At 60.6% G+C, this 27736-nt stretch overlaps 1 protein-coding gene across 7 annotated transcripts in view; it reads left to right on the forward strand.

Annotated features, from left to right (window-relative positions):
• The window catches only part of RAPGEF1 (Rap guanine nucleotide exchange factor 1), a 123930-nt gene that overhangs the window by 82566 nt on the left and 13628 nt on the right, over positions 1-27736 (forward strand). For 2 of the 7 annotated variants that reach the window (XM_054584194.1, XM_054584197.1), the window contains 7 exons: positions 1074-1574; positions 6733-6935; positions 9121-9279; positions 21383-21655; positions 22505-22597; positions 24357-24445; positions 26690-26801. In XM_054584194.1, the coding sequence (XP_054440169.1) occupies positions 1074-1574; positions 6733-6935; positions 9121-9279; positions 21383-21655; positions 22505-22597; positions 24357-24445; positions 26690-26801 (1430 nt within the window). The remainder of the gene's footprint in view (positions 1-1073; positions 1575-6732; positions 6936-9120; positions 9280-21382; positions 21656-22504; positions 22598-24356; positions 24446-26689; positions 26802-27736) is intronic. The other 5 variants (XM_054584195.1, XM_054584199.1, XM_054584200.1 and 2 more) reach the window with 3 other exon arrangements.

The raw sequence follows: 27736 nt of genomic DNA on the forward strand, positions 1-27736 counted from the left end.
TCATTCAAAGCCCAGGCCTCAGTCTCCTCGCCCGTACAGCGAGGGTACCAGAATCTGCCTCTGACGGGGGTTGAGGGTTCAGGGGAAGGAACAGTGTGAAACCCCAGAGGAGAGGCTCCAGCGGTAGCTGCTACTGCGGCTCATCTGGCGGTGGGTAACTTGGCTCCCTTTGCCAAAATTAAGACTCCTCTCTGCTTGGAGCTATAAGTGAAGGGAAGACCCTGGCAGCTTCTGACAGAGGGGGAGGCGGGCGAGCGGCACGTGCCCGCCCCTCGTCGGTGCTGGCCGCCCGCGGCGTGGCCGTGTGGAAGTCAGACAGGCGTTTGGCATGAGGCTTGAAGAGCATCAGGCTGTTCACGTCCCGTAGTCTGGATTTCACATCTGAGAGTTTATCTTGAGAACGTAATCAGAGATTTATAGCAAGATTGCTGCCCAAGGACATTCATCTTGGCATCGTTAGGACTCGTGATAACTGGAAATGTCTGACTGCTCAGGAATTCAGACAAATTATGATACAGCCGTTTAGTGGAATGATACATAGCTATTAAAAATGAGTTGTCATCTATTGACTGGTGGACAGAATCCTAGACTACTTGCATAGCATTTTCTCGGTTCAGTTAAAAAAAGAATTCTGTGTGGGGAAAAAAAGACTTTTAAGGAAATATATCAAATTGTAAACAGATTACAGTTAGATTACAGGACTGCAGGTGATTTTTATATTTTTATATATATTTCTTTTGGCCACATTTTCTACATGGGTTACACATTTTCTTTTTAACTAAGAAGTTTAAAAAAATATAGGAAAAGTTCAAAGTATAAGATAGCAAAGAGCTGCATTCCCATCTGCTTTGACTGTTACAAGCACATAAAGCTTGTGAACATAAGCTTTTCTTCTTATGAAAGCAGCAGTTCTTCTGAGTGAAGAACATAAAATAAAGCGCGCAGGCCTATGTAGATGAGAGGAGAAACACGTTTTTGTTGTGCTGTAGTGAATAGGACTGGGCGCAGTGAGGGACGGGTCTTCCTGTGGGGTCTTGTGGCTGACGGCTTTGCCTTTCCTGTTGTGAACACAGATCATTATGATCCTGACTACGAATTCCTTCAGCAAGACCTCTCGAATGCAGACCAGATACCTCAGCAAGCGGCCTGTAACCTTAGCCCGTTGCCGGAGTCTGTGGGGGAGTCCGGGTCCCCGTTTCTGGGCCACCCTTTCCAGCTGCCTCTTGGCGGCTGCCCCCAGCCCGACGGGCCCCTCGCCTCAGGGCAGCAGACGGACGCACCGCCCGCCCTCCCCGAGAAGAAGCGCAGGAGCGCGGCCTCCCAGACCACGGACAGCTCTGGCTGCAGGGTGTCCTATGAGCGGCACCCCTCCCAATACGACAACATCTCTGAGGACGACCTGCAGAACCCAGCCTTGGTCCAGCCCGTCCCCTTCACGCCCTTTGCTGCTATTCTCCCCTTCCAGCAAGGAGGTTCCTCAGCCTCGGTTGAATTTGTGGGTGATTTCACTGTTCCTGAGTCAACAGGCGACCCAGAAAAGCCACCTCCGCTGCCAGAAAAGAAAAACAAACACAGTAAGCTTTCGTCACGCTGTGGTCAGGAGGCATGTTTGGCACCCTAAGTCGGTGGTGGGTTTTATTTAAGCGTGAGACCAGAATCAAGCCGGTGGGCTCCTGAGTCCATGAAAGATAGGACCGGAGGTGTGCGGGCACCTCCAGGGGCCGGCGTGTTGGTGAGCGTGTCTAAAGCCCGGCAAGCCGCGCTCTCCCCACCACGGCAGAGCCCGGCCTGGCCTCCCCAGGCCCAGGGGGTTTGGCCCCCTGTAGGTGGCAGTCAGTTGATCTTCCAGCCTGAGCACACGGTGACAAAGAGAAACGAGGGTCATGGCATTTAGGGTGCTGTTAGAGCAACTGTGGGTAGAGCAGTTGGCAGCTGTGAATTTCAGGGGAGCTTCCCACAGCCCCCAAGGGCGCTCAGGCTCCGGACAGCGTGCTGGGAGGCTGTGCAGAGAGGTCCCTGCTAGCCCTCCGCCTTCTGGTGCAGGTGCTGAAATGTCACGTAATGAGTTGGAATCAGACAGCCTGAGGACACATCTTGGACCAGATATTGTAATGCATGATGTTATGGGGGCCCAGGAGTACAGCTGAAATTTTGGATTTTCATCTTTTGAATATTTCCAGCTGTGAATTTGCTAAGTAGGGTTGTATCGCGTTTGTTTTTTTTTGCTGGCTCTCCACCTGCACCACATGGCCTGTCTCTCTGCCCCGCTCCCCACTCCACCAGCACAGCTCCGCTTTGTTCTTGGCCGACCTGCTGTCACCATTTAGATGTGTGTGGCCCTGTCAGCCCACAGCCAGGGTGCCCCGGCCTCGGGTAAAGCATCCAGCGGACAGCTTCTACATTCCAAGTTCCCCCATGAGAGCCTTGGTGGGCTCTGCCTAGGGCAGCCCCTCCCAAACAAGAGGAGACCGGGCGAGGCTAACTGCACATAGCAGGGACCCACCCAAGGGCCAGCTGGGTGGGCCGTGCACGGCGGCGGCCACGGAGGACACAGCGTGTTCCCAGCTCCTCACTGGGTGTCACCCAGCTTGTGTCATGGCCTGAGCGGTGCGGTCCCCCAGCTGGAGGGAGAGAGCTGGCTCTGTGAGGCTCATGATGTCGCTCCCAGCTGTCGCATACGTTGGCTGTTCCGAAACCAGGGCCCTCGTCCAGGGAGCTGCAAATTGCAGCAGCAGAAACGTGCCCTCCCGTGCCCCTCCCTCTGCACAGGCAAGCGCTTCGGGAGCTGTTGGCCTCTCCCTTCCGCCTGCCTCCCCTCGACCCGAGCCACATGCAGCTTTGGGTTCACTCCCTTTACTTTCTTTTCCTTTTCTGGAATCCTCTGAACCCAGAGCGCAGGGCAGGACTGCACCTGTGCAAACGGCAGCAGATGCGAGGTGCTGCCTGGCGCTCCGAGCAGGGATGGGCGGCAGTCTCACAGGGCTGGAGAGAGGAGAAGGGGTGGGAGCAGTAGCCGCTCCTCCTGCAGAACAAGCATGTCTTCAGAGGCAGCAGTGTCTTCTGTTAACCTAGGCTTCATCTCATCCATCAATGTCTGTAGCACTTGCGCCTGCAAACACTTCAAACTCACTGAGAGTTTACGGCATCACGTGCCCTGGGCCATAGCTTCACCCACCCTGCAGTTGGCCTTACTACCACCTGGCTGGAAGGGTGCCGTGAGCTCCCATTTCATAGATGAAGAAGCCGGGCACGAAGGAACTGAGCCTTGCCCAGGATCAAGAAGACCTGGGCCGCAGAGCAGGCCCGCGCGCTCAGCCCGGGGCCCGGCCTCCCACGCAGAGCAGGCAGGGCGTACCCCTCCAGGCTGAGGCCCCCTCCCAGATGCTGAGCCCCAGGAAAGGACCCTCAACTTGAGGCTCTCTGAGGCTTGGTCCTAATCTCAAGTCCACTTTTCACGTCCTGAGGCAACACTTGGAGAGTCCAGTCTGTGACCCCATGGACCCTCCCCCCTCAGTCGCTGAGAGGAGGAAATAATCATCCCAATACCCAGCTGATGCCGACAGCTCATCCCAATGTCCCAAAGCAGCCTCGTCCTTCACTTGCTCTGATGTCCTCAGGGTCCCCAGCCCCCTTTGGTGAGCCCACAGGCCCTTGTGCCAGGGAAGCTTCCGGTCCTTCTCGTTTGCCAGAGGCCGTGAGCATTACTGCTGCTTCTATGCGTGGTTAGCAGGTCTCTAGGGGGACTTTTAGGGGGGCGCGTCTGACCTGCGCTTCCCGTGGTGTTCAGTCTCCACAGGGAGCCAGGGGTAGGCCTTCAGGGTCAGCTTCGTAGGCCCTGGTGGTGCCGGCTCTGCAGAGTGCGGGAAGAGGCGTGGTGGGGCTCGGGAGGGGCTCACAGCCACAGTTTAGCAGCACCGTGGCCAGCCTTGTGGGGGCACCGTCCTTGCCCACCATCTTTTACGGCCAATTTCGACTCCATGTTTATTAGAGCTAAGACATTCTTCCTGATCCTTGTAAATAAAGAAGGTGACTTTGAGCCCGTCCCTCAGTGAAGAGCACCAGAAAGGCTTGCCTGTGGAGGCATTTGCTCTCCGCCTTGACCCCAGTGCCGTGGAGAAGAGCCAGGCTGCCTCCTGCCCTCGTGGTTGCTTCCCCCAGCGCAGCGCCTCTCCTTTAGCTGGCTGGCCCGCTGGGGCTCCAGGGAAGCCCCAGGCTTTGGAGTTGCTTGAAAAGACAAAACCAAGTCCTGCAAAGCTTCCCATGCCACTTTCTCTGGGTGTCGGTATCTCAGCTCCACCCAGCAGGTGTCCGGGCACTTGGGTGTGACCCAGCAGGGAAGGCACCCACTCGGGATGGTGACTCAGATCTCTGCCCCCTGCACCTGCCCACACGCATTTCGGTTTCTTTGCCTCCAGACCCGGGGCCCTTCCTCTTTCCAGCTCTCATTGTCACTTTAACACTCTCTTAGTGTGGGAGCGGCCACTCGGTGAGCAAAGTTCTCAGTGCTTGTTCCTGCCCTGGGGGCAGGGGGGCGTGGCCGCGCCTTTCCCTCCACACCTCGACTTGGCCGTGGGGCACGCCAGGTGCAGGGCCCAGCTCACACCAGGTGCAGGACCCAGCTCACGGTGGCTGCTGGGGGAGGAGGGGCTTCTGCCCCAGCCCAGCCGTCAGGCTTCTCAAGTAGGCGGGCGTGGGGGGGGGGGGGGGTGCTGGGCGCAGTCCACTCCCAACCGCTGCTTCTCCCAGAACCCTCTGGAGTCTCAGAAGGGCCTGGCTGTGCAGAGGGGACTCACGTCACTAAGCCCGAACGTCAGGAGTGAAGAGTACAAGGGTGCAGCCACACAAGAAGGTGCCTGCAAGGATGAGGTCACTGAGATGTGACATCTGAGCTCTTTGTCACTGACTTCGTACCTCCTGGTGGGTGGAGTCCCTGCTGTTGTAGGTGTGGGTGCTTCAACACTGTGCAGGGAAGAGAGCCTGCCCCGGGGTGGGCTGTGTGGGTGCAAGCAACTCTACCAGGAGGCAGCAGCTCGGCATCAGGAGGCAGCAGCTCGGCATCAGGTGGCAGTGGTGGCGAGGGCTGGGGTTTCCTGGAGGGTTTCTTTTTTTAAGGCCTTTTTTTTTTTTTTTTTTGAGAAAGAGAAACATCAATGTGTGGCTGCCTCTTGAGCGCCCCCTCCTGGGAACCTGGCCTACAACCCAGGCATGTGCCCTGATTGGGAATCGAATCGGTAATTCTTTGGTTCATAGGCTGCACTCAGCCCGCTGAGCCAGGGCTCCCAGAGGGTTGTTATGGAGGACTTTTCCACCCTTCACCCTCCCGAGGTGGTTTCATACTTGCAGCTGGAAGGGGAGAGTGGAGTGGAGTTGCTGTATTTCTTGCACACCCAGTGGGCGCTTTACAAGCTCCACCCCAGCAGCTTAGCCGGGCTTCACAAGTCACCAGGTAGAGATGGGCTGAGGGACACGTGTCCTGTTTGTTCATTCATTCTATGCATCTTGCAGACGGACACCTGCTGTGTGTCAGCCACGACAGCTTGTGGCCCCGCCCTCCTGAAGCTCGGACTTTCCTGAAAGTGAGAGGCTGTAAATCCTAGTGCATCGTCTTTGAAATGCACCCTGCACCAGACCTCTGTCAGCCCCACCCCCCACCCCCACCAGGGCCTCTCACTGGACAGCCCCCTCCACCCCCCACACTGGCAGACGGCCTTCTCCAGACAAAGCGGTTGCAGGCACACCTGGGGGACCCCCTCCAAGGGTCCCTACCAGTTCAGCATCAGGTCTGCTTCCTGGCCGGTTCCGCCTCCTGCTGATCATCTCGTCTCCTTCACGGTCCCCTGGACCCCACGCCCCTCTGGCCTTTGGCCTGTAGCCTCATGTGGGGGGCTCTTCCCCATCCTCACATAGCTCATCCATCTTCTAGACAAGCACCCCCATCACCCCCCACGTCCCTGTGCCCCAGGGGCGTTTGCCCCAAACTTCGCTGCTCCTGGGCCTGTTTCTGTCTCCTGGGGGGCGGGGCAAATCCCCAGGGCCAGAGGACTTGTTGTGCTGGCCTCTGTGTAGGCCCAGCCCCTGGGTCAGTGCCCAGCACACAGTAGGTGCTCAGTAAAAATTGGGGGAATGAACGACACCCTCAGGTAGCCCCTGGCAAATGGGAGGGGCGAGGGGCTCCTGTGTGCATGAGGCTCGGAGAAAGTGCGGTTAGGCTGGGCCTGAGCCGCAGGAGGGGAGGGCCCGGCTCAGGCTGGCAAAGCGCAACGGGAGCCACCATGCGGATGTCTGCAGGTGGTCCGGGAACCGAGGGGCCAGCTGGGCGGCCCGTGAGCCCCATCTGCACAGTCCGTGCCCTTCCAGTGCCAGGAAACCCCCAGGGCTTTGCAGCAAGAGCGCCGGATGCCCCGGCATGCTTTTTACAAATAGACTTTGTTTCTTAGAGCAGTTTGGGGTTCACAGCAACGCTGAATGGAAAGTACAGCGCGTTCCTGTGTATTCCTGTCCCCACCCCCCACCACATGGCCTCTCTGCTGTCACCCTGTCCGCCCGGACACCACGTTTGTGACATCCAGTGAGCCTGCACTGGCGTGTCGCTGTCACCCAGAGCCGAGACCCCCAGGGCTCGCTCTTGGCGTCCGTCCCCTGCGTTTGGACGTGCGTGCCCACTGCAGTAGCGGCACCCAGGGTGGTCTCGCCACCCCGGCTGCAGTGACAGACCAGGTCCCTGTCCCGCAGTGCTGGCCTACATGCAGCTGCTCGAGGACTACTCGGAGCCGCAGCCGTCCATGTTCTACCAGACGCCGCAGAGCGAACACGTCTACCAGCAGAAGAACAGGCTGCTCATGGAGGTCTACGGCTTCACCGACTCCTTCAGCAGCGCCGACGCGCCCCCGGAGCTGGCGCCGCCCCCCGCCCTGCCTCCCAAGCAGCGGCAGCTGGTAAGCAGCCCCTCCCCTGTCCCTCTCTGTGCTCCCCCGGTGACCAGAGCTTCCATCCTGGCAGGTCTCGGGAACAAGATCATCCTCTTCCCAGGGGACAGGTTTAACCCTCCCTCCTTCCAGGTGGGGCCCTGGGCTGATGGGAACTCGCCACACCCCACGCGGGGCCCTCCGGTCCCACGAGCAGCTCATGTGCTCACATGCAGGCAGCCTCCTGCTCTGCCACCTCCCTGCCCCCACAAGCAGCCCCGCGCAGCTGGGACTGGCCGGTTCGCTTTCTCTGCTGACAGCCTCCTTCATTATGTTCCCTCTTCCTTGGTGCCAGCGTAGACCTCCTCGAAAGGGGGACTCATCACATCACAGGGCAGGGTCTGTGCAGGGCCGTCTGTGGACTTGATTTACATAATGAGCCTAACTCTGTAGAGTGGCTTACACCCCCCACCCCGGCCAGGGGCCCCAGTGAAAACCAGCTCTGTTGAGGCAGATGGCTTCAAACAGCCACGTGCGTCGCGGGCACAGCACCTGCTCCTCTAAGAACACCTGTGTGAGGACTGCGTGCGGGGTGGGGCACCCGGGAGGTTCCGGGGCTGGGCAGGAGCACACGTTGGCTGTGCCTCTTTCCTGCCCCTAAACCTTTCTCTCTTGGCTGCCTGTGGACTGGCCAAGTGCACCCTGGTCAGGTTCTAGAGCCCAAACACCCCATCCAGCCGTGCCTTGCCAGAAGGTTGTGCCCAGCAGGGGTTCTGGTCTTTCTCAGAGCACCCCATGCTGCTGGTGTGCCCACATGCTGGCTGGGCAGGGAGTGTTTCATTGAGGAGGGACCAGCGTGGCTAACCGGGCTACCTCTCAGGCGTTGCGGTGGGTGCCTCAACTTTTCTGGGACCCAGCCCTGACTAGAGGACAGAGGTCCCTGGGTTCCTCCCCGTGGCCGCTTGGGGCTGGAGCCCACACGCAGCCTTTCGGGAGACAGCATGCCGGTGAGGGAAAAGCCAGGCTCGGGCTCGGGAGCCCTGCGTTCCAGCCCTGCTGCTGGCCAGTCACACCGTGGCTCTTCCCTGTGCTGCCCACCCCACGGATGCCTGAATGTGCCTGAACATGAATGTAAATTGCTCTAAAAATGTCTTGGAAGGGGATCTTCTCCACAGAAATACAATGCCGGCCCCAGAGACCCCTCACCTAAACTGTCCGCTTGAACAGCTGGACCAGGTCCCGCTGCGATTTGAAATGCTCTCAGCCCCTCTGCGGGTGCCGTTGGGCACCTGTGCTAGTGACCCCTCAGGAGCATGCTGGGCGCCGCCTGTTGGGAGGGCTCTCTGGGCCTGGCTTTCACCAGGCCGGCAGGGTGGGCATGAGGGGTGCCAGGGAGAGGCCTGTGGGGCCCCGGGAGCTGAGCAGACACCCTCCAGAGACCCTCTCTGTACACACTAGGCTTCCATGGGGCTTCGCGTGGTCCTTCCCACCACCCCGCCGTCCCCACTTGGAGTAACCTGAGGCTGTCGGGGCTGGAGAGACGTCCTCAGAGCCCACCGCGAGGAGTGGGAGAGCTGAGGACAGCCCAGGTCTGGCGGAAGCCCAGGCACACCGTGCTGTGCCCTGGGCAGGGACTGGCATGCCCTCTCTCGCGTGCAGGCTCCGGGAGGGCCGTCCCAGTTTGTCACTGGCCCACACGCACTGTGGAAGGCACGGCTCTAAGTGCTCAATGCGTTCACAGCCCTGCACAGTGTCATGTCCGTTTCACAGGTGAAAAGCCTGAAGCCCAGGGGGCTTTAGGTGATGCCCAAGGTCAAAGAGGTCACAGGTGGCAGGGCCCAGACTCAAACCCAGGCAGCCTGGCTCCGGTCTGCACTCCACCAACACACAAGCCACCACGTGATCTGCACCCGCCAGGGAGGAACTGGGGCCCTGAGCCAGCCAGAAAGCGGGGCTCAAACCCGCTCGGCCTCCCTTTTCCACTTGCAGTAGATGCAGTTTCTGTGAAAGTTAGTGTTGAATCTACCATGAGGAAACGAAGGGGGTGGCCCCTTGTCCAGGTAGCCTTGGCGGGCGTCTCATCCCCGAACTGAGCCAGGAAGCCACCGTCCCCAGACCGTCCCAGCAGAGCTGGGCCGCAGCCCCTCAGCCTGTGCGCGCATGCCTGACCGTTCTCTGCTTCTCTCCCTCCTTCCCGCCTTCTCCCTCTGTCCAGCAGGCCTCCTATGCTGCTTCTTCCTTCTCCTCTGTCTCCTACTGTGTCCAGCAAACTAAAGTGGCCTTCACCCCCGAGGACAGCAGTGCCACTCAGGGCCTCAGTGTGTCCGTCTCTAACTCCTTTCTCAGCCGGCACGGCAACTTACCTGTGCCCTCGGTGAGTCGCTCCCCGCCGCTCTTTACCTGCAAACCGGTGAGCGTGAACTTTGATGCGTAGCCTCTGCCTCCCGACGCGTGTGTGACGGCCATCGCCACTCCTGCTGCCCTGCAGGTCCCCGCACCCGGTGGGACAGGGAGCGGAGGCAGCTCTCTGTGCTGAAGGGCTGTGTGGAGGGGGGCGCAGGGTGGGAGTAGGGATGGGCCACACTTGCAGCATTGTCACGTGGGCATAAATGTGGAGGCGCTGTGGCCTTTTTATTTTGACCTCCCCTGGGGCCAGCCCTCTACTTTCTGTGGTTAAAAAGAAACTTTCCTCCCAAAGGAAGCGTGAGAGAGCTGGAGTCAATTAGCTTTTGAGGGGCTGTATCAGTTAGCTTTTGCTGTGTGACAAACCACCCCAAGACCTAGTTGCTTTGAACTGCAGTAACCATTTCTCGTTCCTCAGGATGCAGGATGGTAGGGGGACAGGGCTGAGCTGGCCCGGGCTGACCTGGCTGTACTAGCTAACATGCCTGGAGCCCCAGCTGGGACAGCCGGGCTGAGCTGGCCGCAACCCACGTGATCCGTCGGCCCCGCTCAGGCCAGCCTGGGCTTCTTCACAGGGCCGCTGGCAGGGTCCCCAGGAAACAAATGGGGGCGTGCAAGGTGTCTTAAGACCTAGCTCGACATCGGCACTCTGCCACATCTGTCGCATCTGTCGCGTCCCCTCAGGTCAGTCCCAGGCCAGCCCAGGCTCCGGGAACAGGGAGGGAGATGCCCGTCTTGGCGGGAGCTGCTGGCAGAGGGGCCTGGGTGCAGGAGGGGGAATGTTTGTGGCCGTTTTTTTAAGCAGTTTTCTTCTGAAACTTGGGACATGAGCTATTTAGGAGGCATAGAGCTGGTCTTGCTGGAATCTGCATCTGTCCAAAAACCATCCATCCACCCGTAAAGGGGAACTGACCAGCCATTGTTCCCCTTTAATCTGTCCAAGTGACGATGGGCGACAGGGAAGAGCTGGGGGGGCAAGGCGCCGCGCTGGCGCGCCGCCGCGGCGGGCGCATCCTGGGGCGGTCGTTCGTCGTCGCCCCCCCACCCCCGAGCGCCCTCCCCTGGGGATCACGCTTTCACTGGCCTCTTCTTTTGTGAACAGGAGGATTAGAGACGTTCTTAGGAGGCTGCCTGGCACACAGTAAGCTTAGAAATTCCCACCACTGTTCTTGCTTTTAGAGTGGTGGGTCCGAGTGTCGGTTCTGTTCTGATTCTGTACCTGAGAACTTGGGCCAGCGGCTTAACCACCGTGGACTTCCCCCAGCCCCGCCTACAGCAGTGAGGTCGCCCTGTGACTTTCAGAGACGTATCCCAGCTCAGGCTCCATCTCTGGGACTGCCCCGTGCCCAGGCTGAGGCGGCCCTGCCTGTGGAGAGGGCCTTGGAGTGCATTCTTCTGGGGGCACCGGGGCCTGGCTTTGCAGAGCCCTCTGCCACCCTACGCTTGCCACAGGCTGAGCGCCGCTTTCCCTCCCTGCGGCCCACCCGCGCCCAGATGCCCTCCGTCCCCCGCGGGCCCTTCTGGCGGGTCCCTGTCACAAGTGTGTGCGGCTTGGCCCTTAGGCAGTCCCAGCTCTATTTTTCTCCCCTCTATGAGCAAAAAGTGAGTGTGAATTATCTGAAGAGTACCTATAATGTCCCTTTTCAGCGTGTGGGGTTACAGGACTGTCAATGAATCGGACTGTTTGCTGCAGAATGAAAGAATATGTGAGGGCATTTTAAGTTTAAGTTTGGCTGTGAGACCGTCGTAGACCTCAGCCTGGGACTTGCGGAGTCTAAGGCACGTGGCTTCGGAAATACTAGATTCTTAGCACCATCTCCACAGAGGAGCCCAAGGGAAGGAGCTAATGAAGACGCTTTGTTTCTTTAAAAGGAAGGCCGCCCCCAGGCCCCAGGCCAGGAGCAGCGGCAGCAGCCCGTGTTGGGAATGTTTGCCATCCGGTTCGGCGCAGCCCCGATGCGGGCTCCCTGCGCCCTCTGCCTCCCTCCAAGACGGGCCCGGCCGAGGGCGGGCATTGCTCCCAGAGCAGCCCCACTGCCCGCTTCTATCGTTCTGGGCCTGTCACCAGGCCCGGGTGGGGTTTCGAGGGGCGCCACTTAGAGTGCAGCCGTTGTCAGATCTGAAGACACTCACCCTGTCCCTGACCCAGTGACCCGCTGTGCCCCCACGGGGTCCAGCCATTGAAAACCATCTTGCCGAGGGCGCCTGTAGAGCAGTAACTGGCATTGGCCAACCGAGGTTGGAGCAGGCGTCAAAACAGCGTCCTCGCTCCCTCCTCCTGGGGTCCCACAAGCACTGGGCCTCTCCTCCGTGGGTCAGAGCGTGCAGGGCGGCCCCCTCACCCGGGAGAAGCGCTTGCCGTTCAGCAGGCCGAGGGAGACGTGCGCCGGGGCCTCGTGCTAAGGCCAGGCAGGGGTGACGTCAGAAGTACAGGCCATCGGTGGAAACCCCATGGGCCATGGAGCCAGGCGAGGTCAAGCAGAGCTTTTTGGGGGGGAAGTATGTCTTGCATTGTGGCTTGAAGGACGGTTAGGATTTCAGGGAACAGAAGGTCAGGGGAAACAAGTCAGAGAGGCGTTCCACACTGCTCTAGCTGGGTGGCTCGGTTGGCTGAGCGGCTGCCCTCAAAGCAAAATGTCGCCGGTTCAATTCCCAGTCAGGGCACAGGCCTGGGTTGCAGGCCCGGTCCCCAGTTGGGGTGCATGTGAGAGGCAGCCAATTGATGCCTCTCTCATATCAATGTTTCTCTCCCTCCCTTCCCCTCTCTTTCAAAATAAGTAAATAAAATCCTTAAAAAATATATATGTACATATATAATATGTATGCATATTCATTCCACATTGAGAGGCCTACCTGAAGGAGGGGCTCATGAGTCTAGCGTACAATCCAGAAGGTCACCTCGAATGTGAGCACTCGAGGGCTGAGGTCAGGGGACAGCCTGCTGAAGGGCAGTGACGGTAGCCAGCCCTCCCACGTGTCCTCAGTTCGCCCTGTGGGCTTCCCTGAGATTGGCTGCTTCCAAGCGGCTCCCCCGACACCCTTGGGGCCTCAGGCCGGGCCTTCCCTGCCCCCACTGCCCGCCTGCCGCTTGTCCCCCAGGCGACTCTGCTCCTGGTCCCGGGCGCTGCCCTCCCTCCTTGGCCGTCCTCCCCCGGGCCCACCCGGCTGTCTCGTTCCGCGGAGGGTTCGCCCCCGTCCGCAGGCGTCCGCGCCTGCCTGGCCTGTGCCGTGTCTGGGCATCCCCAGGATGTGCGCGCTCAGACTGGCAGCCACACTTGCTCTGCCATGTCGGGGGCGTCGAGACCCTCTGTAGGAAGAAGGCGTTTGGGGGAGGGGCGGCTGCGAGGCAGGGAAGACGTGAGAAGTGGGGTGCAGCCTCCTCGGGCCAGAGGCGGCCTCATTGTCCTGTTTGGTTCTGATTCTGCAGGTCCTCGTGGGGGCACTGCTGAGTATTTGAGTGGTGGGTCCTCCCGAAAACAGCTCTCGGACATGTTGCTGTCCCCGGGCTCTCCCTCGGCTGCTCATACCCCTGGGTTGCCTGCCATGTCCCCACTGCGCCCAGGGCCTCCCCCACCACTCCAGCGCCATCCGTCCCCCGCCACAAACTTCCCGTGGGCCGCCTCCTGCCGCGGCCCTTCTCTGATTCCGAGCCTGGGGGACGAGTCTTAAAGGTTGGATTGGACCCGTATTCGTTTCCTCCCGGCAACCGGGGCGCCTGAGACTCTCCGTGACCGTCAGGGCTGCCGGTGCCTTTCAGGTTGGTGTTAGAAAAGCCGCGGTCCTTTCCGCCACACTCTGTGCTGCCTTGCCCTTTCTTTGCTCGCTGCCAGGTATGCGATCACCAAGGTACCTGTTCAGATGCTAGACTCTGTTGAAATGTTTCTTTACCATCCTGGTTTCCATAAGGAGTCTGGATAAGTAAAACTGCTCCAAGACCCAGGTTTTGAGTAGAACTTGAGAAATAGCCATAATGACTCATTTGTTTTAAAAAAGACCTTTAGGGTAAGAAAATGAAGTGTGTAGCAGTTTGAGGACTTTGTTGAAAGGGAGGGGTCTCAGAGCGGCCGGACCCTGGTTTTCTGTGTCACTCTAGACGCCCTCACCGGCAAGCCTGCGCCTCGGGCACTGCGTGTCTCTGCCACGCTGCCCCTCCTGTGGCCGCCCATAGGGCCCAGCCCTTGAGACACACACGACTCCTGAGGTGCCACTTGTGTGTCTGTCACTCACGCACTCCTCACTTCCTGTCGCCAGCCAGCCCTGAGCGTGACCCAGCAGCCATCACGGAGGCCGTGGACCCTCGGCCGACAGGAGAGGGGCAGAGGCAGGAGGCAGACTGGAAGGGGGAGGTGAGGAGAGGGCAGGCAGGGCAGGCAGGGCAGTGCCCGGCAGGAGCAGGGGGCCCGAGTCCCCAGGGCGCCTGGGCCGCGCGGCCCAGCGCGGTGTCTGTGCCCTCGCGCTGGAAAAACAAGCTCCCGCCTGTCTTGCCTCTGTCCCTTGTTTCTCCCTGATGCCATCGCGTCTTCACTGGCTCCCTGTGCTGGGGAGAGCGAACTCTCCTGGGGGGGGCAGTGTCCAGGGGCAGCCCTGGTGGCCCGGAGGTGGGACAGGCTTCTCTGAGCTGCGTCTCTGGCCGGGCCTTGTCCTGTCGGCCAGCCGGCCTGCACAGCCTCGGGGAGGCGGGCTGCACCTCTCCCGGCTGCGGCTCATGTGGCATGTAGGCATTTCCGGTTACTCGAGTCATAGACTCTCAGACTCTGTCGCCTTCCTGGGGCCTTGCCTCTGAGTATGGTCCACAAGTGCAAGGGTAGGCGTCTCCTCACTAGACTCTGTGCTCCCTGGGATACGAAACCTGTCCCCATGCCTCTGGCAGGACAGGCACTCGGTGGCCGTTCTCTCGTCTGGCTGACCCCCGCTGCTCTCCACCCTGGTTGCTGTGAATGACCCCCCATCTACGGAGTTGCCCAAGCAAGAAACGATCATCCTCTTGTCTTTCCTCCCTGGCCACATGCACCACCTACACGCCGCGCTTCCACATGACACATGCACACCCGGTCCCCACGCCCTGCTGCGCTTTCCCCCAGACGCCCGCTGCCACTCCCTTCCTGCCCCCAGCGTGGCTCTGCGAGCTCCACGCGGCCTTCCTGCCACTGTGGTCAGGCAGCCTCCTTCCCCTTCTAAGTACTTCACTGAGACTGACGGGTCAGCCGGTCACTGCAGAACCAGGTCCAGGGTTCCCGCAGTCCTCTCCCCACCCGTCCCGTCCCTGCGCCTGCGTGCCCTCCGCTCCCCGGGCATGGACCCCTCGCCACCCCCACACCTACCCGCCTCTCTCTCCTCTCCCCACCCTTCCCCACCGTACCGTGTCCACGCTCGCTCTGTGGAGCTGAGCGTGCCCCACCTGCTCGCTCAGCCTCGGTTTCCCCATCTGTCCAGAGGGGGCATGAAATGGGGAGATTAAAGGGGAAACACATGGAAAGAACATAATGTAGTGTGAGGCACTCAACTGGCACTTAGTAAAAAGGGACGTATTATAACATATATTTATTATCACGTCGGGAGGTTGTTTGTTTCTTTCTCTTTAATGTCCAGGTTCTTTTTCTCAAGGTAGTAACTCCTGTGAGCTTAGGGACTGGGCTCTTCCCACGCTTATAGCACAAGACATGGCTCAGGGCCGAGCCAGCAAGTGGCAGGTGCTCGGTGATGCCAAACTGACCCGGAGGACCTTACGTGAGCAGTGACTGGGGAGCCCTGTCGGCCTCTCCCTCGCCCCTGCCCCAGCCCGGCTTCCCAGCAGCTCGTCGGAAGAAGCCAGTGCTGACTCATCACATGACAGCCTCTCCGTTCCCAAGAATCAAGACTTGCTGGTCCCTGGTGTGGCCGAGACCCTGGTTTCTTCTTCATTTTCCTTCCCTGCTGACCTAAGAGGCTCTGGCTGGTGGCCGTCTGGCCCAGGTTTGGCCCAAGGATTTCACAAGTAGTTCCTGTCTGCTGGGCCTGCCGGGGGTGTTCACGCTGTGCCTTTCCGCCCTGCCTGCAAGACCCAGTGCTGTGTGGCCAACACCGCCTCTCAAGTATGAAGTCTGGATTCGAGCCCACTGTGACCTTGACGCGGCCTTGGGGCAGGAGGCACCCGCACACCAGCACCCGCTGTGGGTTCCTGAGACCCTCAGGAGAGCATGCGGGGTCCACCTCTGTGCAGGGCCACGGCCCTGGAGGGGACCATTCCCGCCTGAGCCCAGGCCCACCGGGCTGGCCTGTGTGGACAGCCAGGGCTGTGTCAGGAGGCAGGACTGGTCCCCACCCGAAGGTCCTCACCGCGGGGGCTGGCAGATCATCCTCCATCCCTGGGCCTTCCTGCCCCTCCCCCCAGAGGCTCCCTGACTCTTGGTAACGCCCACGGCATTGTGGGCGGCCAGGGCTCCAGACCAGCTTCAGCCCCAGGGGTGCTGCAGGTGTCCTGACTCCGTGACCGTCGACTGGGTCCTTGGGGAGGCCTTACGGTGACATGAGCCCTAGGCGTGCTGTCCACACATACCGTTGTCTCCCTGTCGGGGCCCCTGCCACCGCCTGGGGATGGAGCGCTCACCCCCAGTCCAGAGAGGGAGACGCCGGACGGGAGAAGCTGGACTCTCTGCTCGGAGTGTTCGGGACAGCTGCGGGGAGAAGCCAGGCCCCCATCGTGAAGGACAGCGCTGGGCCGATGTTACGAAGTGCTTCGTTGCAGTAAGCGATCGCCGAGACCCGGGAAGGCTGGGCAGAGAGGCGGTCCCCGGCGGCCGCCGTCAGGAGGCCTGGCGCCCCGACGCGGGCAGAGTGGAGCCACGGGCCCTCTGTGCAGCCCCTCTGTGCTGTCTGACTCCAAGCTGAGTAAAAAGCAGCTCAGTCAGATTGCTAGGCCTGAATCCAAATCATTTTTTTTAAATCGGTAGCAAGTCTGTGAAGAGTCGGCGCTGTTCAGGTCAGTGTTTAGTGACCGCACAGGGCGCCCTGCTGTATATTGGAGGCATTTGCGAGAGTCTGATTAGCCATGAAACCATTGGCCAAAAATGCAGTGCTTTCGAAGAAGGTCTTAGGATTTAGGTTGCAAAACTCACAGGAGAAGAGAAGGACCGAACTTCTACTTCGCCTGGCCTACTGCCTAAAACTCTCCCAAGCAAAAGACGTTGATCTTTTACACCCATTGTTATAAAACACTAGACTTGTCAGGTGGTTTTTAAAAATATACTCCACCCCGGAGTTCACTCAGAGATGTGTCGGACCCCGCCGTGGCCCCGGTGCCGCCCTCAGTCAGGCGAGCACAGCAGGGCCGGCTGGGCGCCCCGCCCAGGCCGGGTGGGCTCTGCAGGGACTGCTGCCTCGGCCTCTGAGTCGGCCACCGCCAGGGAGCACGGCTCCCATAAAGCACCGCAGGGACGTCAAACAAGGACTGTGCCCTGGGCCCAGGGTAGAGCCGCAGGATGGCTTTTGCTGACACAGTCCACTGGGACCAGAAGGAAGACGAGACGAAGCCAGCACTCCTCCCCTCTGTTTGCCACCGGGAGCAGCAAGGAATGTTATCAAGGGTCCTCCTGGTCACCTGGATCGGAGTGATCATGTCCCATCTCTCAGAGCCAAGTCCAGCGTGCCTCTCTCCAGGCGTCCGCTCCCCGGACATCGGGTGGGTGTCGTGCCTGACTTCCCTCCAGGAGGAAGAGCGTGGGCTGCACATGGTGTGGACGCTTGGTGGCCTTGCTGGCAAGGAGGCGTGCGGAGCCCAGGACCAGCACTGAGCTGCGGGCCCGGTGATTTTGCGCGGAGAAGCAAGCCCAGGCCGCTCTGGGCCAGCGGCTCCCCTCGAGTGTGTCCTCACAAGCGGCGGGTAAAGGCGAGGCCCCACCCAAGCTGTCCAGGAGCTTAGCTGTCTCTCGAAGTAGCACCTAAAAACGCTGAAACCAGAAGCCTTGCTTGAGCCAGGAGGGCGCAGTCATGACTGCTTTCCCAAACGCTTCACCACAACAGGAAGTCCCTTCACACCAACGAGCGCGTTTCCCTTAATTGGTAACGTTGCAGGTTCCCCAAAGTCTGGCACGCACGTTGCTGTGGGGCAGCCGTTCGGCCAGGCCCTTGGGCCCGTGGCCCCAGCCCACAGCTGCCGGCACACAGGCAGCCTTCTCAGAAAGCCCCCGCTTCCTCATAACCCACGGGATTCAGTGCAGTGACATGTGAGGTTGCAGAATCTGCACCCTTCATTTAAAGGTCTGCTTTCTGCCCAGCACAGCATAGGACCCATCCCTGGTCATTTTTCATGCCAGGACCACAGTGGAGAGAAAGTGCCGGTGGACACTGGTGCCTAAGCAGCTTTGGTGGCTTTGCATCCCAGGGTATGATTGGCCACGTGCTGACGTAGAAGGTCACCAAGCTCTGTCACCCTGAACCCTCAAAAGACCCCTGTGGGTCCTCCAGGTGCACATGTCCAAGAGTGGCTGCGGGCTGCGGCATCTCGTGGGGGCAGCACTCTGCACCCCCAGCTCTGTCCTCGCTCCGGCCTGGGCCCACTGCCTCTGGCCTGCTGGTCGTCCCCCTGACTCAACGGAGGGGCGCTCCAAGCGCAGCCAGGGCTGCGGAAGGCGCGTCTTGTGCTCCGAATGCTGAGTCACCTCCTAGGAGCGGCGCTGTGTGTTACCCGGTGTGTGGCCTTCGCTTCCCGCCTGCTGCTTCATCGTGTGACGAGAATCAGCCCCCGTCTGTGGAGACGGGGATGATCCGTGCAGAGCCCTGGGCCCCCGCGGGGCCGGCAGGGAGCCGTCGGTGAGGGGCGCTCGCTGAACCGTCCTGAGACGGTCCTTGCCGGCCCTCTGAGGGACCGATGATCAGGGCGACGGGGTGGGGGGTGGTGCCCCTTCTCCTGAGGCCGCCTCTTCCCGGGACCCTCCCAGAGACTCCCCGGCCTTTCACAGAAACCTGCGGTCTTGAGACGGGCGGTCCCTCCGGTTATAAAACCCTCGGCCCCACAGCCTTGCTCTGGCTGTGAACAGAAGCTCTTGCCAAGGAGGGCGCAGCTGCGCTGTCAGAGGCGAAGCCGGGCTCCGGCCATACCCTGGGGTGAACCCCAGGCTGTGCTGAAGCGGCCCTTCCGTCCGGGGCCAGCCCTGCCGGTCCCCCCACTCTGTGAATAGGCATGGTCCTAAAGGGCCCGGAAATACTACTCGGACGGAGCAGTGGAGACCAGACCGGTGGAAATGGCACGGTAACGAGCCGCTGCAGAGGCACCGGGCTTCCTGGTGATTGGCCGCGGCTCCGTGCGTCTCCCCCGCCCTGGAAGGCACCTCTCGAGCTTGGCCGCTATCCCAGCCTGGCTGCATAGCTTGAATACCAGAGCCGCTCAGGAGCCCCTGAGGGAGGCACTTAAGGAGGGTGGACACTTAGTCCTAGAGCTGCGACCTCCTTCCTTCCTCCTGGGTGGTTGCCCCTCTCCTGCCGTGCATGCCCTGGCAGGTCCCTGGGCCCCCTTCCCTGCCTCCCACTGGGGCCCTGCACCTGGCAGTGGGCGGCGCTTGCCTGTTACCCCTCTGCTCTCAAAAGTGAGACGCCGCTGAGTCAGGCAATATTCTGGGTACTTTAATAATAATATTAGAAGCAATTCCTAAGTATTCCTCTGTTCAGTGAATAGAAATATTGGACCCCTATTAAATATCTCAGTGCTGTTGTGTAGCATAGTTCCCAGGCTGGGATGTAGGAAGGCAGGGGAGGACAGCTGGTGCTGACTGAGTGCTGGCCGTGTGCCAGGCTGTGCCGGGACTCTGGGTGTCACCATCAAATCCACACAGCTCCTGGGACGGAAGTGCTACTGTTTTCATTCCCCTTCTAAACGGGAAGAAACTGGGGCTTGAGAACTTAAGGCACTTGCTTTGCATCACTAGGGTATATAGTCCAGGTTCCTGTGACTTAAAAACGTGTCCCAGCTCCCAGAAAAGGCACCAGCCACATAGGCATCTGCCAACCTGAACTTGTCACAGCAAGACCTGTTTAACCATGTGATCCACTAGGAAGCTGCTATCCAATGTCCTGCATCGTGGGATCACACAGTAACTGTGTGTTTAAGTTGGGCTCAGGTGCCGCTGGGCCTGCTCCGTGCTGAGTTTGCAGGGGCTGGGTATCAGTGAGGACAGTGTTGGTGCCCGAGAGAGAGCTGGCCTTTTTGACTTAGTCCATTCTGGCTGCTGTTAAGAAAACCCCACACGCTGGGTGGCTTACGAGCAACAGAAATTTATTTCTCACAGTTCTGGAGGCTGCGAGTCCAACGCTGGGGTCCCAGCATGGCCAGGGGACCCTCTCCAGGCCCCAGACCTCTCATTGCAGCCTCCCTGGCAGAAGGGCCGGCTTCTCTGCAGAGAGGGACGTGAACAGAGCACCTTCTCGAGCAGGAATCGAAGCCCTCGGTGTCAGTCACAGCCTGCAGCGCCTCCGCTCGCTCATTGGACCGGCAGGGGCTGCCTCGAGTCTGGGAGTCGGGTGGGCAACGAAATGTATGAGTAGGGACCTAGGACAGGTGCGCCGGGTCTGATACACGTCAGCGGCCCTGGCGCGCACGGCGGGGGGACACCCTCCCTTCTGATGGGTGCAGCCGGCGGGGCCAGGGTGCTACTGCCAGCAGGCTGGGCGCAGGGAGGGAGGCCAGCCTGTCCCTGGGACTGCCAGGGCTCTTGGTCCGGGTTAGAGGGAGCTTTGCAGAGCTGGTTAAGGATGTGAACAGCTTTGACCTCCTGCAGTTTAAATTTTCATTTTTCCCTCCTTTGTTCTCGGGTTCCGAAAAATCCTCGGCCAAGTGCAGAGAACACGGAGCGAATGATGTGCACGTTTGGCTGGGCTTGACTTTTGTCAGGTTCTTCATCGTGTGACAAGAATCAGCCCCCGTCTGTGGAGACAGGGATGATTCGTGCAGAGCCCCGGACCCCCGCGGGGCCGGCAGGGAGCCGTCGGGACAGTGGCCGAGGGAGCCTGGCAAGTTCTTCAGCCACGGTCCCTGCCACACACTCCTTTCCCGTTTCCTTGGGACAGTTGGCAGCGTGTTGGCAAGACCCTTGTGGGCCACAGTGATACGGTCGTGTTCTTCGCTGGCAGTCGGGTCCCCGCCCCTCTGGCCCTCCTCCCTGCACAGAGCCCAGGCCTGCACGGGGCTCCCTGTGTCAGTTCCCAGCCTGGCCTCAGACCTTCCTTCCGGAGGGCGTTTGGGAGGGGGTGGCCTTGGGCTCTGAGGTAGCGTTGGAGGCATTGCAAGACCACTTCATTTATTGAAAGAGAGAAAGAAAGAAGCCCTGGACAGCATGGCCCAGGTGGTTGGAGCTTTGTTCCATAACCAGAGGGTTGCGGGTTTGATTCCTGCTCAGGGCACATGCCTGGGCTGCTGGTTTGACCCTTGGCCCAGGTGCAGCAGGGTTTCTCTCTCTCTAAAGCAATGAAAAGTGTCCTCAGGTGAGGATAAAAAGAAAAAATTTTAATGAAAGGAAGAAAACAAGATTGGGCGGGAAGGGAAATGAACTCAGAAATGTTTTGCATTTTGGCAGCACAATATTTCCAACTGTTTTTAAAACTAGTGCCCTACCCTTCCAAAAGGATTTGAGGTGGATTACAATATGTAAAAAGCTGTAGTGTTTGACTTTCAAGGGATAAATCCAAAGAGGTTTATTTATCCAAAAGGTTTAAAATGAGTAAACATGACCAGGTGTCTAACTAAACATGTTGAATTTAGCCCATAGGTTCCTGGAAGGACAAAAAGCATAGACTGGCCTGTGTGACAGAGGGCGTGACCACCCATGCAGAGCGTGGGCGCGCTGTCCTCGGGGGTGTCCCCGCTGTGCGGGACGGCACCGGTCAGTCTCCAGGACTCTCAAGGGAGGCTGTCCGGCCGGGGGGCAGGGGGCGGGCACGCCAGGCCAGAGGACCGCAGGGTCAGTTGGGCCTGGTCTGTGGCCCTTGTTGGAATTACTGTGAACAGCCTATCAGAGCTCAACTGAGTTAATCTAACGACTTTTCCTTTTGTCTGTTTTCTCCCTCCCACCTCCTCGTTCTGTGTTTGTTCCCCACTTGGACTCTAGTGTAAATCTGTGTTTAGGTCCTACTCCCAGGGTTTCGTGCCTCACAACCAAGCTTCCGCACAGCCTTTCCTCCCGCCTACCTCCTCTTCCTCTCCGCACTTCCCGCCTGTCCACCAGTCTCAGAGCTCGGACTTAGCGGTGCCAACCGTGGCCCGTCCGCCTCCCAGCACCGTGGACGGGCCTCTTTCATCCTCTCAGGAGAGCGCCTTTCATGGGAACCCTGTCTGCCTTCCTTCCGAAACCTCTCTCACTGACTCGCCCCAGACGCCTTCGGTGAGGACTCCGCACACACGCCCCTCGTGGGGGGCTGCGCGTTGTGAGAAAGCGGTGTCACTGTCGATGAAAGACTGCCACCGCCCATGCTGTGAGCGGCGTGGCTGGGTAGAGGTCTGGTAGGTCTCGAGGGGCAGCAGTAGCCCGTTGCATACAAAGATCCTGGCAACCGAGGGGCCTGAGTTTCCGCAAACGGACCGGTGACCATTTAGAGACGGTCCGTTAGCATGAGCATGAGGTAGGAGATGCCCCCGGTGTTCTGTGTGGCCGGCGGTGTTGAGAGGAAGGGGCAGAGGTCGCAGGCGGCAGCCTTTTAGTTGTATGTGGTACTGGGCACAGGGGCCGGCCCTCCTGGCCGTGGCATTGACTGCAGAGCTTCCGAGCCCAGGGAGGTGCTGCCTGGCAAGCAGGCGTGGACGTGGACACGGAGGTGGCGCAGAGCGGGCGCAGGCAGGCAGGGACTGGCCCTCAGCACGCTGAGTCATCTGCTTGGCTGCCTCTTTCCCTCTGTAATCGCCTCTCGCCACACTGGGGACCCTTTAGTCCCCACAACAGTAGAGAGGGAAAGGGCACGAATGCCTCACCTGGACGGTTGGGTGGCCCTCGGCATTGTGAGGAAGACCCAGCGGGAAGCGTGGGCCCCGTAACACAAGCAGGAGGTGGCGAAGCCGCTCTGTTTCCCACCCCGGGGCAAAGCTACCTGGGGAGACCTGCGTGCACACCGTCACTGTCCTCTCTCCCCCACGAGGAGGGTCCTGGTAGGGCTCCCGGCAGGCTGTCCCTGCTGAGCCTGCAGGCTGGCGGGAGGGCTTGCCACATGTGCCTTTCCTCCCACCCTGTCGCCCCCAGAGTGGAAACGCCAGCGAGGAGGCTGGGGAGGGTGAATACGTCAGTCTGTGCTCCTCTGGCCAGAGCAGCGAGGAGCTGGCTCACCCTCGGGGAGTAAGTAGCCTCAGGGCAGCCTTGTGCATGTGGCCGGCAGGCAGGGCTTGGGCCCCGGCTTCTGGCTGAGCCTCCCAGTCCCTAGCAGGCGGGCCTGTGGGCAGAGGACCTGGCCTCTGGTGGAGGTCTTTGGCTTTCGCTTCATTGCACATGACGCTCCTCAAGCCTGCCCGATGGGCCTTCTGGAAATCTGCGGGGGGCGCCTGCCGATGACCCGGCCACCTAGCAGGTGCTCTCAGAGATTTCCATCTGTCCCATCTTCTGGTGTCAAGGTCCGTCCTCCATCCCTGTCCCAGAGGGGCGACCTCTCCCCCACACCGTCGCTTCCTCTTCCTCCCCAGCATGCTCCTCCCCACTTCCCCAGCCACTTCCCCGGAAGCGGGAAGCGGGGAGTCCGGCAGGCGGGCCCTGCTGTGCCTCCGCGCCCCTCCCTCCTGAGAGCAGGCAGGACCACCCGACACCGCCACCCTGGCCCCCCGGCTGCCCCAGCTCAACAGCCAAGCTCAGCCCTCCTGAGGAGTGCTCAGCTTCCGGGCTTTGCCGCAGCAAAACATGAGCCGAATCAAAAGCCTCAAAGAGAACTCTCTCCCGGCACCCTGAGTGGCGCAGGTCCTTGAGGGGAGGGGCCCTCAGTCCTCCCTGGTGATCGATCAGGGGGTCAGGCCCGGGAGAAGCGCGGTCACTCCTGTTAAGATGACCCCGCCCTCAAGGGAGTCCTGCAGGCTCCAAGAGGTCTGCACAAGGCAAGCCGTGCTTCAGGCGTTAGCAAGTCATCAGGCGCTGGGGAATTCTCACTGCAGCAGGATTTGACCCCATGCGTGGGAGCTTAGCTGTCTCTCCCCTGGAGTTCCCACCTCACCTGTGGCCCTGGTGGCCCTGGTGGCCCTGGTGGCCCTGGCCCCCAGCACTATCCAGTTCAGCCTCGGCCCCATGGCACCCACCTCAGGCTGGCCCTCTGGGGCCCACAGCTCTGGCTGGGACCATATTCAGCGCCGACTGCTTCGCCAGGAGCCCTCTCCGTGACGGTGCCCGTGGTTCCTGCTGCCCTACTGCCCTGGCCTTGGTGGCGGGCCAGGGCTGCGGGAGCACCGTGTTGGTGCTGGGCCCGGCGGGCCCAGATTCCAGGAGGGAGCGAGGCTGCTGGGGGGGGACGTCACGCTCACACACACGGGCGGCCAGGCCCTCCAGCGCCATCCCTGGGCGGCCCCCGCGCGCAGCGGTACAGGGGGCTGCCTTTAACGAGGTCGGCGGAGCTGTGCCCGCTGCCCGCCGCGGGGTCCAGTGGCTAAGGATGCAGGTTCGGGAGGCAGCAACCCTGGGCCCAAGTCGAGGCCTCTGCAGCCTCTGGCCGTGCGGTCTCGGGCAGGGCCCCCAGCTTCTCCCAGCCTGTCTGCGTGTGTGTGAATGGCCGCAGTGGTACCGCTGATGGGGTCGCGGTGCGGGCACAGTGCCTGGCTGAGCTTTGCTGAGTAGTAGCAGCTGTGACATCCTTTCCCCCAGGAGGTGGCCGGGATGGCTTCATGTCGGTGGGCAGCTGACACGTTATAAGTAGTGGCACCTTTCACTGTCCCCGAGGGCAAGATGCTAGTCGGAAGAGGGCCTTGTGCTTTCGGTGTAATGAGCGACATCCATGGGTAACTGGTTCCCATCTTGGATCACTCCATAGGAACTAAAGCCACTCACAGGCAGGAATGCTGGGAAGCTGACCGGCCCCGGCGTGGGCGCCTGTCACAAACCAAGCACCAACTTTTCTTCCCAGGACTCGCCAGCCGCGAAAGATGGGCACCCCAGAGATCCCTCTGCGGTAGGCAGCACCCCCGGGAAGGAAAGCAGAGACGGCGGAGAAAGGTAGGCCGGGATGCACGTGGGGCCAGGGTCCTGGGAGCTGCAAGGCCGCCCGGCGGGAGCAGCCTGCGTCCTGCCAGCCGCGGGCCAGGCCCGCTGGCGCTTCGCATCCACGTCCTTTCCTTTTCTGTGGTTTTCAAAAGTATTCACACTCAGGGTAGAAAGCGTGGGAAGTACAGAAGAGTGCAAGAAAACAGGAAAACCATGGACGCCCCCCCCCTGCCCAGCAGCCCCCGTTCTGGCATGCAGGCAGTCGCCGGGGCCTCTCGGTCACCTGCGCACACGTGAGCCCCCGGAGGACAGGGCACACTGCCCACGACGGTCCCTGGCAGCTCCTAGGCCGACCTGCCTCGGCCTCTCCCAAGGTCAGGTGCAGTACGGGAGTGTAAAAGTCCCCCCAGAAAGCCTTTTATTGAGAGTTTATAGATACGGCGTGTGTATTGTAGTCTTAAACCACTTGGAAGTAAGTTACAGATGGGACACTCGGTTCCTGACTTCTCCAGCGTGCCTCCTGAAAAATTGTACAAGCCTGTCTGATTGCAATACCGTTCTCACACCGGAGGGAACTAATGACACATCTCTTCATACCAGCAAACCACCTCACTGCGCCCTGACTCCCCCAGAAACGGCATGTGGCTGGCTTTTTTGTAATGAAGATCAATCAGGAGTCATAATTGCATCTAGCTGTTTGTCTCTTTAATCTTTTGTAACATTTTCCAGAATTAGTGTAAGTCAGACCTGACCAGGTTTAGAAGCAGGTGGCAAGTGTCCCTACTGTGTGCTCCAAAGCGCAGCGTGTGGGACCTGCAGGTGGGCGAGCCGCCTGCGGCCTCATGGTGGCTCCCCTGTGCGGGACGTGCCACGCACTGGGTGGAGCGACAGTAGGTTTGCAGGTGTGCGCACAGCAAGCACAGCTTATTCTTGCACCATTATTTACTCATTATCGTGTTGTTTCTCATATGAACAGCTGTAATCCCATTGCGCCCCTCTGTGCTCAGGCTCTCCCCTCTCCTCAGGCCACGGTCAGCTGCCCCGGGGCCCCAGGTGTAGAGCGGAGCAATGCCCAGTTGTCATTGTCAGGCCGAGTAGCAGAGTAGCAGGAAGCGGAAGAAAACTGCTAGAAAGCGTCGTCTAGGGATCCGCTGAGGAGGGCCGCCCACCAGCCTGCTCGCGGCCGCAAGTCTGTGTGTCCCTGTTGAGTCCGAGTCACCTGCCAGGCTTAGGCTCCCCAAGCGTTCTGCAAGGGGGATCGGTTCTCTAGGTCAACATCTAGTGGCAGAGTGTGCCTGTGCCACACGCCAGCAGCTCGTGGCTCTGCCCCTGGCTCTTGGGGCCCGAGGGCCGTTTTTCCAAGTCCTGGCGGCCTTAGGGGCTGAGCGCAGGGACTGGTTGGAGACGTCCCTGGGGTGTTGTCCTTTCCATAAAATCCAAACCACAGGCCACAGCGACGGGAGGCGTGACGCAGGCCCAGACCTTCTCATCTTAGACACTGGGGGCCAGAAGGGTGGCCTGTGACCGCAAGGGCAGCCAGTGCCTCACAGGGTCCATCGCGAGAACCCTAAGTATAAATCGGGAAGATGGGAGAAGACTCTGGGGGACAGTCGGGCACCTAGAGACCCAGGTCCCGAGCCCCCCGAGCGCCCCCGGCCACCCACCTGCTCCCCGTGTTGAGGGGTCCTCTCCAGCACAGCTCCTCCGTCTCGGCTCGTCTGTGCTGCCCCAGGGGCCCTTCCCCGTCCTGAGACCAGGCCGTGGCCCTGCTGGGCCCAGCGCCCAGGACAAGGGCAGGTCCCACGGAGAGGTAGGCGCCCCTCAGCAGCCAGGCGGTGGCGTCAAGGCCACGCACACACTCTCTCCTGTCCTGCTCAGCCACTGACTGCCCCTCTCCTTGGGCACGTGGTGGCCTTGATAGACAGTGGCTGAGGCCAGCGCTGGGACCTTCTTGGTCCCCTTGCTTAACCCCTCCCGTTCAGTGATGGATTGGCAGGAAATGCCCCTCAGTCACACAGGCCTCAGTCAGCAGCAGAGCCGGGACCCCCGCTTGTGGCCTGGCTCCTGCCCTGGCCCCCAGCCTCCTGAGGCGGGTGCAGGTGGTCCGGACTGCACGCCGTCGCCGTGATTAGGGGGACTTGTTCGAAAGTGGGATTCTGACCCGCGGCCCCCGCGACCGGGGCTGCACCGCCTCAGCCCCCGGGCCTCACGAGCCAGGCCTGTCGGACGCCTGCAACACAAACCACTTGTCCCCAGGGCCTCGAAGTCCCCAGAGGCTGCCGAGTCGGCTCAGTCAGAGGAGGACGCGGACGAGCTGTCCCTCATCGACCACAACGAAATCATGGCCAGGCTGACACTCAAGCAGGAGGTGAGCCCCTCGCAGGCCCCGGTCGGCAGAGTCTGGCCCGTGACAAGGGTGTGGGGGCTTCGGCGTGTGTCAGACAGGAAGACCCAAGCGGGGGGCTGGCCCTCCAGGTGGCTGCCTGGGCTGTGGGCCCCGTGCGTCTCTTCTCTCCCGGTTTAGCGCCTGCGCCGCCATGAGCGCCAAAAGGCCCTGGGTCAGCTGGGGATCCCCAGGACCCCCAGCTGGACGGTTTGTGAGGGTGAAATCCGTGCGAGGTGCTCGGCACGGGCCTGGGTGCGGCGAGCCCTCATCGGCGTTAGGCAGCGTGGGCTGCTATTGACAGAGTGACCCTGCAGCAGTCACAGCCGGGAGACATGGTGGATGAGGACGCACCAGGCCACCTCGGTCCTGCACCTTGTCGGGAGAGCCTCGCTGGTGAAAAAACAGTACCTAAACCTGCCAAATAGAGAGGCACTGACCTGAAAAAGCTTTGCATCCCCCTCTGCCCAGCGATCTGGAAACAGAGGAGTGGCTTACTCAGATGGCCCGCCCTGAGGAAGCGACCACGTCCCTCAGCCCCGACTGGGTGGCAGCACACAGGGATGCACAGACAACGGGGGCGGGCCGGGCCGGGCCAGCCGCGCGGTGCCGGGAGGAGCCAGGAAGCTGGGCTGACGGGCGCTGGGACAGCTGGCTCCTCCCCTGGGAGAAGCAATGGTTTGTGGCACCTCCCAGAAACTTCTGAAAAATTGGGTCCTGGGCATAGCACCCACACTCTTAGCTGGAAACCTAAGACACGCTGGGCCCTGGGGCCCGGAGTGAGCCCCCCACCTAGGGGAGGCAGGCGAGTCGCGAGAACAGGGCTACGGACAGCAGGGATGCAGACGGGGGTCCCCTCGTCAGCGAGGGACTACGGCCCTGGCGGCAGCTGCTTTTGGCTCCAGGCCAGGCTAACAGGT

This window comes from Pteronotus mesoamericanus, unplaced genomic scaffold (genome assembly GCF_021234165.1).
Source record: "Pteronotus mesoamericanus isolate MK-2021 breed Mesoamerican mustached bat unplaced genomic scaffold, CSHL_Meso_final contig_78, whole genome shotgun sequence".
NCBI classification, from domain to species: domain Eukaryota; kingdom Metazoa; phylum Chordata; class Mammalia; order Chiroptera; family Mormoopidae; genus Pteronotus; species Pteronotus mesoamericanus.